Here is a 10,349-nt window from a genome sequence, read left to right on the forward strand (position 1 = left end):
TTGACTGAGAATTCATTTGATATTATCTTGCTGGAGGTGGTAGGCCTATAGGCTATTGATGTTGTATTTCTTCTGTCTCTTCAGGACAAACACAACATGAGTGAAGACTTCACAAGTTTCAAGTTGTTTGTCACCAAGACAAATAAAATTAAGTCGGCCTCTTTAAGACACCTCTTTAAGTCTTTAAGCCTCTGGCCGTAGATATAATTTCAATTGGGATAAAACGTACTTTTGAGTGAAGAAAGCTGCAGGTACACCAGTCACCAGAAAATGCTTATTGCAAGCTTTGTCACATTATTATAGCACCAAAAGCGAGTAATCTTTGGAGTCAAGAAAAATCCGAGAAGCACAAAAAAGAGCCCCAGATAATTTACAAAGTAAGCCATCGTTTACCGGTACCGTAGCCTACTCCTAAAGAAGATGAAAAGACAAAAACAGCAGAAATTATACCAATCGCAGTTAGCGTAGCATGCCACTGTTCTGTAGCTTTGATTGATCATTTAAGTGAAATTATTGAAGCTCATGGCTAAGAGACTGCTTTCAGACTCTGAACAATTTTAGATAGGTGGTCACAGCGGTAAACCATAATCTCTTCGTGGGAAAATTGTAACATAAAGTTCCCGGATCCGTTCGTCTGTATGTAATGACCGAAAAATAAACACTCTTTTGAAACGTCTATTCAAAAGTGTATTCCTGTAAAATTAGCCACCTGGCTGTCGAAAATGGGATGCAACGCCGTACACCACTAAAACTTGTCACTACAGAACAGATTACTTGGATAAAAGACGGAACTTTTGTCCAGCTAGCAAGCAATAAGCACAACAGTTCAATATGCGGCCAACTTTCAAGCAACCATTTTACGAATGACCAGAATAGATTTCAATATCTCAGACTCCTGTATGCAGTACTGTGACGTAATAGTGAAAGGCATTGTCACGCAATTCTCAACAGGTGTTCATGCAATGTTTCATGTTTAAACAGGTTTGACACAAGTCTTACGAACGATGGTGCAATTTTGGCTCATGTTTTAGGAATTTCCATGACGTAAGATTCAGTAGACCTGAACGGTTTTTATATGACGTTTGATTAGGTGAACAATTGTCTGGAACAATAGGTGTGCTAGAACACCCAAGTTTTAAAGACCTTGCACATTTTACTTTGGATTGCCTAGTTGCCTCAGTCAGTAACGCTGTGGTTGAGTGAATATTTTCTCTCGTTTTTAATGTGAAAACAAAGCCAAGATGCAATCTTCCACCCAAAACTTTCTGAACCATAGAACTTCTGCGTGTGAGTGGCTTATAATGTAGGCTTCTTCGTTCTGCAAATGATCTAATAACTTTTGTAAAATTTTGCCAAAAAATCTTTGCTCGTGGTGTAACTGAATCTTTTCTTGTGCATGTTTGCAAATCTTTGAAGGTATGTGATAATACTGTTTTCGAACTGGGTTATTTGCCTCATAGATACTGTTACAATGCTTATTTTATCTTGTTTGAGTTTGGCTTTTTTTGGTCTTTTTTTCTAACTATTTGGCCTGAAGTTGTCCTATTTTTTTGGTGAGTCGGCCTTTTTTGCAAATTTTAGTCTGGCAACCCTGCACAAATGCAGCAAAATGTAATTTTGTATTGTTTTCAATGTTTTGTGTTCATCAAAATCACAGAGATCGAAATGGTTTCGGTATTTGTAGTTTAAAGGCAGGCTGGATATAGCCGCTTTTTTGAGCTTGTTTTTTCGTGTTATTTTACAGGTTTGTCTTGTTTTAAAACATAGCTGACTGACACTGCTTGGGAGGTATTCAGATTGTGTTGTCTACCGTAAGTTCTGATCGTGAACGACTTCCTATGAGTATGCAAAATGGTTCAATCCTCCACCCTAATATATGCAGGACATTTCTTATCATCATGGGGAGATCGGATGTGGCATTTTGCCATTGCACTTTTTCTTTTGAAGTTAGAACCTAACTCGCTGGCATTGACAGCATCCTACGGGTTAGCTTTGGCGATTACAGTTTTACTACTTGGACCTTTGGTTGGTGATTGGATAGATCGAAAACCACGGTTATATTGTGCTAAAGCATCATTAGCCATCCAAAATAGTTCTGTGATTGCATCTGCTGCATTGTTGTTGGTTAATCATGAATTTGGAAACCCAGACGCCAATTATGTTGTGGTTGTCAAGATTGGTGCTATCTTTCTTGGTTGCATTTCTCAACTGGGAAGTATAGCAACAGGAATTATCATTCAAAAAGATTGGATCGTAGTGATTGCCAATGAAAAGGAAGACATTTTGGTAAAATTGAATTCCAACACTCGAAGAATAGACTTATTCACACAAATTCTTGCTCCATTAGCTTGTGGCCCAATAATGACTGTGGCTGATCTCACAGGCGGAGCCATTCTTATAATGTGCTGGAATGTTGTTTCTATGGTTGGAGAATATCTTCTATTTAGGGCCGTATATAACAAAAATCCTGCACTTGCTCAGAAACCAGGAACAGAGACAGAACTATCATTCAATGAGGATGAAACAATAGAATTGCATCGCAATGGTGTTGATGAATCTGATGACAACAAAAACATATCTTCAGATCAACAAAAAGTAGTTGTTCAAATAGCAGAAGATTCCATCTTTAAAAAGATGTTTGGATTTCTTTGGACTATAAAAAATGGATGGAAAACATATATGTCTCAGCCAATTACTCTGCCATGCATTGGAATGGCATTTCTTTACATGACCACACTTGGTTTTGATTTCATTTCAACTGCATATATCTACAACCAATGTTTTAGTGAGTTTATGGTCAGTCTAATAGTTGCTGGGGCAGGACTGTCTGGAATCATTGGCACATTCTTGTTTCCTGTATTTCAAAGAATGTTTGGATTGATTAGAGTTGGACTTTTTTCTGCATGTTTTCATATAGTGACCCTCATTCCTTGCATTGCCTCAATTTTTGTGGAGGGAAGTCCTTTTTATGTGTTAAATGAATATCAAAACAGCATTGAAATACCAACAACATTTTTTCCCGCTGCTTCAAACTTTAATGCAACTGATATTAGCATGTCAGCCACCATGCACTCTACACTTTTCCTGAACAGCACAAATGTACCATTTGAGGATTCAAAAGGATCTCAAGTTTTTTTTAAGTGTTTGGAAGGCGTTGATCCTCCTACGTCTTACTTGTCTATCATATTAATGTGTATTGGAATGATTGCTGCACGAATTGGCCTCTGGAGCTTTGATTTGACCATAACACAGTTAATTCAGCAGAATATAGTTGCCAGTGAACGAGGAGTATTTAGTGCAGTCCAAACATCACTTAACAATTTTATGGACTTACTTCACTTCGTTTTGGTTTTAATTTTTTCTCGGCCTGATCAATTTGGGATTCTAGTCATTTTGTCGTCTGCTTTTGTAACATCAGGTTATAGCCTTTACATGATTTACGCTCGAAAAGAAAGAGGTCACCTGCTCCCTCACCTTCCCAGAGATAGGCAGAACAACAATATTAAATAAAGAAAATCTGTTACTCATGAATTATCAGTTTTCTGTATTTTTCTGAAATTCAAGAAAGCATTGCGGACATCAAATTTGTCAATGTTTTAACCAAATTGCTTTGTGGCAGTTATGGTTTTGAGGAGAAATTCATAAAAGAGTGACCAGGAGGGAAGTCATTTGTTACAAACGCCCACCATCTTTTGTTTTGTTTGTGATTATATTTATAAGTTGGAGTTTATGAATGAGTGTTCGAGATACTAAATTTTGATTTATAAATTGAACATTGCAAAGCATGTTTTTTGCTGCCTTCCTTGTGCGAATTATTTGTGTATTTTTGTTTTTTCTCCAACAAAATAGACTGAACTAAACTCACATTTAAAAAACTACATAGTTAGTTTTCTGTGGCAACAGACAGTTTTCAGTAGGGAGGCTTAAAGTTAACTTATGTACATTCCTGGTCTTTATAGAGGTTTCTTTTTTTGCAATTATAACTTACAGAGCTTTGTAAATCCATTTCTCAACATCAATAAGTTCCTTTCTCGTGGTAGGAGTTGGATACAATGCATCATTCTTCATGGTTGTGAGCATTTTTATGATTCAATTTGGTCTATATTGTTGGATTTTATAAATTAATTTGGCTAAAAACCTTACGTTTAAGTGTGAAAAAAAAGTATGATAAATTTGCATTGTTTATTGTTCAGTTCACTTTGAAATTATGATCGTAGGCTTAAACCCACAACACGCTTTCATATGAGGTATGTTGCACTTAAAAATAAGATGTGTACAGAGATGGGCGTGGTCTTGATCTTGAAGATCACAAGTGATCTTGATCTTCAAGATCACTTTTTTTTTGGTGATCTTGATCTAAGATCACTTTTTTTGTGTGATCTTGGTCTTAAAGAACAATAAGATCAAGATCGCTTTAAAATTAAAGTTTACTTCCTAGATAGAGGCATTTTTTAAAACTCGTACTGTGCAAAGTAGTTAGTGGCGACTATTAACATTAAGCCACTGCTAATATGGTATGTGTCGAACAAAAGATGATTTAAAATCTCCATCTAATCTGGTCAGTGTTGCCATTTCAAAATTGAAAAAGGTTTCGGTGTTGGTCATAATAAAGAAGTCAACTTCCGTGTACTTTATGTTGACGTATAATAAAAAATGATTTAACTTTGTTCACAATTTCCATGTGTGAATTTTAAAGAAATGTTTGCTTTCTTTGATCCAATTTTGGATGTTTCAAAAGTCTAGAATGGCGGTGTTAAAAAATCTGGACTCTATTAAAAAATCTACACGACTTTGGTCCTGTAAAGTGGTTTATTGCAGCAAATCAACCAGACCAAGACTTGTTTAGGGTCTGAGTATGGAGCGGTTTTGTTTGACCGCAAACCTCTGGAACTTTTTTGATAACAGACAACTGTATCAAGGTTGCCAGATGGGCAAATGGTGCAATAAACATTGACATAATACAATGAAAGTTAAAACAACTTAGTAACACGAATAAAAACTCCTACATAAACCAGACAAAAATTTGATAAAAAATGATGCAGTTCAAACTTTATTATTATTTATTTATTATAAATAAAAAGCTTAAACTAATTGCTTTTTCAGTAGGCTACTACTGTAACTAACCTCGGCCTTGGGTGTGACGTTGCGATTCTACGCAAACTACGTCAACAATTGATAGGCCTAATAGCAACAGTCACTAACTCATTACAATTCTTAGGCCAGCGATCGAGTAGTTAAAAGTAAAAGTTAGCAATACCAACTATACACCTTAACCCAGGTTGCTTATACAGTAGTAACTATTTTTTGCAACATCATTGATCAAAAACTTCATTTTTTTTCAAGTACTCAAAAAGTGATCTTGACAGTGATCTTGATCTTCAAGATCACCAATACTGGCGATCTTGCCCATCTCTGGATGTGTACATAATTATGTATTTAATTCTATGTTTTTTTATATTGCTTTGCAATTGCACTACGGTCTTAGTTTTGTCAATTTAATAGTGGGTCAAAAATGGATATTTTGAAGTTACGTTTTTACAAAATCATCATGGCTTGTCAACCAGACATTTACTAAATTTCATTTGAAAATCTTTTTCTGATTTACCTAATCCTCATATAAATGAAAGGAATCATTCTAGTTTTTATTACTTTGTCGACAGATATATTTTTAAATAAACAAGGTTTCGGTCCAAAGCTGAAGCCGCATCAATCAAGCTGTTAATTGTTGACATTTATTCGCAATTTTGTGGTTTAGAGATTGTTATAGATTGTTTTAATTAGGCTGTGGCTATATTTACACTATATGGTGTAATAATAGCCTCAATAGTGTTGCCAGATATCTGCCCTAATTTGAGAAAAGTTTAAAGCTGTTGAAAACAAAAACTTGTATTTTGGAATTTTTTTTTAGTTCTGGTAAAGATCAAAACCCTAATCTTGTTCTTAACTCTAACCCTTACTGTTGTGTGCAACGCGAACACAACAGGTACGGTAGTTAATTGCGCCGGCGACGTCACGATTTTCCTAATCCACCCGGCAAGACTGAGCACTGTTAAAGCACGCCAACTTGAAGAAATCACTCGGTTTCCAATGACTGCTTTGCAGCAATGAAGTTTATACGGTTTTTCTGTCAAGAAATAACACAACATAAGACACTAGTCACAATTCACCAAGCACAACAGTCGAACTGATAAACGTACCAAATTTGTTGACTAACAGTTCTCAATCCCCTGTACGGTACACAAGTTCCACAGGTTGGCCAATGACGCACTGAATAAATAAATTCGCGATGTTACCTTTCACAATTATTACGTAGGCTACCGTACAACCATAACGCTAGACCAATATTAAAAACAAAGAAACGTGGCAGTTCACATGGCCTAGTTAAGATCGGTTTACAAGAATTAATTTCCATTAGGCTGACAAATTATTGGTCAATAATTCAGTAGTAAACATGAATCCACAATTCACGACACCAATCAATCAATCATACAATTCAGAATAATAAACGTACCGGTAGTATAACCGGGATCAGTAAACCAAATGATGCAATTGCACGCGAAGGACTCTATAGTGATTGACTCTGCAATATTTAAGTTTGAAGTATTAGCCTAACAACAATTTACGCACATCAGAGATACGTTACGTATGTTCACAGTAGAAAGTCAACATTCAGCTACAAAAAACATTATTACATCACAAATAGGCTCATTAGTAAGTTGAACTTTGTGAGATAGCAAGCTGCAAATATGGAATTCAACCTACACGTAAATATTAGGCTATACCATAGCAGTTGTCAAGCTTAAGTCCTGTAGAAATACATATTATAACAGAGAAGCAGCTAACAAAGCATCATTCAATCAACTTCCAGTCACAAACTACAGTAACTAACAAGTTCGGCTAGCTGGCAAACTAGCAGCAAAAACGAAAACGTCTCGAAAGTTCGATGACAATCTCATGGTGAGTGTTGCCATTTGAAAATCAGCGATAACATAACAATGAAGGGAAAACGACGCTAGGTGGCGAATACACAAATCAACGGGAGTAATGCAGTAAAACGAAAGGCAGGCTTTTCAAAGACCTGTTGAAAATCTAACACTTACCTTAACCCTTTCTAACTTTAATCCTAATTCTGGCAACACCAGAAGTAACCATGGCAACAAGTGTGGAAAAATCATCATCATCATTAAGTTCCTTCCTCTCGTCGAGGGTTGGAGGCAATGAGACGCCAAGTTTCTCTGTTTTGAGCTTTTTCTTTTGCAGTTTTGTAGTTAATTCCTGACCAGTCTTCAATATCATTAGTCCAAATTCTTGGTGGTCTGCCCCTACTTCGTTTGCCGTTCATTTTTCCTTCTAGTAGTTGTGTTTGAATAGAATTATTGCGAATCATGTGGCCAAAATATTTCAATTTTCTTGATTTAAATGTTTGTAGAACTTCCATGTTGGTTTGTATTCTGGATAGTACATCTTTGTTTGTGATTTTATCCTTCCATGAAATTTTAAGCATTCTTCTATAAATCCACATTTCAAATGCCTCAAGTCGTTTAACCATTTGTGATGACAGTGTCCATGTTTCTGCATTGTAGAGTAGTGTAGTCCATATATAGCATTTCGCAATTCGTTTTCGAGTGTTGATGTTAATTTTGCGTGTTGTTAATGTCTTTTTCATTTTCACGAAGCTGTTTCTTGCTATTTCTATTCGTCTCAATATTTCCGTATTGCATCTGCCATTTTCAGTTATCGTGTGTCCCAGATAGGTAAAACTTTTGACTTGTTCGACCAGCATTCCGCCAATAGTGATATTTAAACTTGGTACATTTTCTTTTCTTGTAATAATCATAGTTTTCGTCTTGTTTATGTTGATTTTCATGTTATATTCCTTTCCAATATTGTTCACTTTTTCTATTATTGTTTGGAGAGCTTCTGTTGATTCCGCCAATAAAACAGTATCGTCTGCATACCTTAGGTTGGATATGTTCATACCTCCTATGCTGATACCCTCCATTCCATCAATCTGTCTGAAAATCATTTCAGTATACAGGTTGAATAGACATGGAGATAGTATACATCCCTGGCGAACTCCACGTTTTATGTCCATTGCACCAGATAAACCATCTTCCATCTGAATAAACGCCTTTTGCGTCCAATATAGATTTGCTATCAGTCGCAGATCTTTTCCATTTAAACCTGTATCAACCTGTATTAGAAAAATAGCCACTTCCTTTTAATTAACCAGCAAATTTCTCCGCAAACTGTTTATCGGAAATACCCAGGAAGCTCAAACAGAAGCTTTTTTATCCTTCCAGCTTCATTTTAGTAGTAGCAACGCGATTCAAGCATATTTCAATTGACTTTGTGAGGGCAATGTAACTTCTCACTCAATTTAATTTTAAATTCTAGTTATCCAGGGTGGAAACTGACAAGAGAATATGAAAGTTGTTTCATTGCCTCTCTGTTGAAGCATAACTTAACCGTATCTGTTACTGGCGTAGACCTTATGGTCTTGCCCTCTGCTAATTCAGCGATTTCACATAGAAGCAGTGACGCTAGAAACCTGAGATTTCTTGACTTTTACTTTTTTTTCTTGCCTCAACTTTTAGTCCCGATTATGTTGGTATCGGATAATTATGAAGTTCACAATAAACCTTTTGTCACAGCCAGTTATAAAATGCAAGAAATTTTCTGATATTCAATAGCTTGATTGACAGTTTACTATTAGCGTGCGGTTTCATTTTGTGTCTGTCAGTCATAACACGACGGCGCTGAAATTCCATTTCCTACCCAGGCAGCAAAATCCGTCATTTTTACATTGATTCAACGCCGATTTTGCTGTCTGGGTAGGGAGTTGATCTTTGACTCGATATGAGTCATTCTTTGCTGGCAGACATCAATTAGGAAGGTAGTTTATTATTTGCGCAAATTTCTTTGTAGTGCTAAAGGTGCATTGAATACTGTTTGCACAGAAACGGAAAACAAAATTGATGAAATTCTGTGTTCTATGCAAGAGGACTTTCAAAATAAAATGTGAACTGAGAAATTTGACCAAGAAATGGCGAAAATAGGTCAAAAACCGAGTCTTTATCACCTTTTTTACCTAAAATACACAATCACGAATATATTTTGCGAAATAAATTGATTGAAGTGATAGATAAGGCTTTTGATCAACGGCATACTTTTTCCCGTTGTTATTTGATATAAGCCGACGGAGTAATTAGCAATAAGAGTGACGTAGACCTGATGGTCTCGGCCAGTAACTCTTGACGCCAAAAGGAAGCAGTGACAGATACGGTTAAGCAATGTGTCATTTCAGATAATGTTTCGCGCTTGTGGCATTTTTGTATTTAACCTTCGTGCAACCAAGACATTTCACGATACACGGCTTACCAAACCCCTTTTTGTCCCAATTTTGCATGCTAATGTTCAAAAAATACTTTTTTATATTTTATTTATGTAAGAAAAAGTCACACAAAAGTAAAATTAATGAAAATTTGCTGTTAACTGTTTACAATTGTCCAATTCAATCTTTATCAATGCTATTGCATGTATGTCACACAAATCTGTTTTTGGTGTGGCATGTGCACTGCACACGAACCTAGCGCACCGTCCACAGTGATTTCTGCTCTTCTTGTCAGCCTCTTTAAGACACATATAACACCTCTTGGTAGCAGGAAATACAACAGGTAGTTGTTTGGTGACTTCAGCATCAATGAAGCCATACTGGCATGCCAACTCCCGTAGATTAGTTTGATTACCTTGAAAATTCGTTTCAGTCCATCTGGTTTTTCTTGCTTCAATTTGAACTTGACAGAGTGCTTTGCCCAGATCTTCTAGCTAAAACTGCTGGATGAAGTCGATGTTGTGGATAGAGATTTGTCCGTGTTTTTGTTGGATGCTTTGCTCGATACAACGCGAATGTATCGTGTGGCTAGTCACGTTTTGCAAAATCAAACTAGTCACGTTTTGCAAAATCAACGCTTAGCCTTCAAAACAACGATTATTGCAGCAGTTGATGAGCTGGTTTTTGTCCAGTGATATTTTGACTTAAATCTTCGAATTCTGTGCAAGCATTGCGGTGTGATATGGCGAAATTAAGTAACTTTAATAAAATACACAAAATTTTAAGATTCGCATGAACGACTAAAAGAGGTAGGCAACAGGTGTAGGCTACCCCAAACAACTTTGTTGGAAAAAAAGGCATAACAGACAACTCAAACAAAAATTTTCGCACCTAAACATACACGCATGCCTAACTTGTAAACATGTGGAATTTGAAGATCCATCACTGCCAGTGACGTGCGGTGAGGTTCCTAGATGGTGAGGCACTCATTTTTTCAAGTCACGTTTAGAGTAGG

General features: G+C 36.3%; 1 protein-coding gene across 1 annotated transcript; it reads left to right on the forward strand.

Annotated features, from left to right (window-relative positions):
• Positions 1-1,851: 1,851 nt before the first annotated feature.
• LOC145774782 (ferroportin-like) lies at positions 1,852-7,951 on the forward strand. The gene is made up of 2 exons (XM_082586094.1): positions 1,852-3,056; positions 3,093-7,951. Exons 1-2 carry the CDS (start codon positions 1,852-1,854, stop codon positions 3,508-3,510), a joined length of 1,623 nt encoding a protein of 540 aa, XP_082442220.1. The 3' UTR covers positions 3,511-7,951.
• Positions 7,952-10,349: the final 2,398 nt, after the last annotated feature.

Source organism: Aplidium turbinatum, chromosome 7 (assembly GCF_918807975.1).
Source record: "Aplidium turbinatum chromosome 7, kaAplTurb1.1, whole genome shotgun sequence".
NCBI lineage: Eukaryota > Metazoa > Chordata > Ascidiacea > Aplousobranchia > Polyclinidae > Aplidium > Aplidium turbinatum.

Bases quoted from the DNA above. Each gene is read 5' to 3' on its own strand.
- LOC145774782 (XM_082586094.1), top strand. From the start codon at position 1,852: ATGGTTCAATCCTCCACCCTAATATATGCAGGACATTTCTTATCATCA. The intron at 3,057-3,092 runs GTCAGCCACCAT...TTTCCTGAACAG, and splicing joins AATGCAACTGATATTAGCAT to CACAAATGTACCATTTGAGG.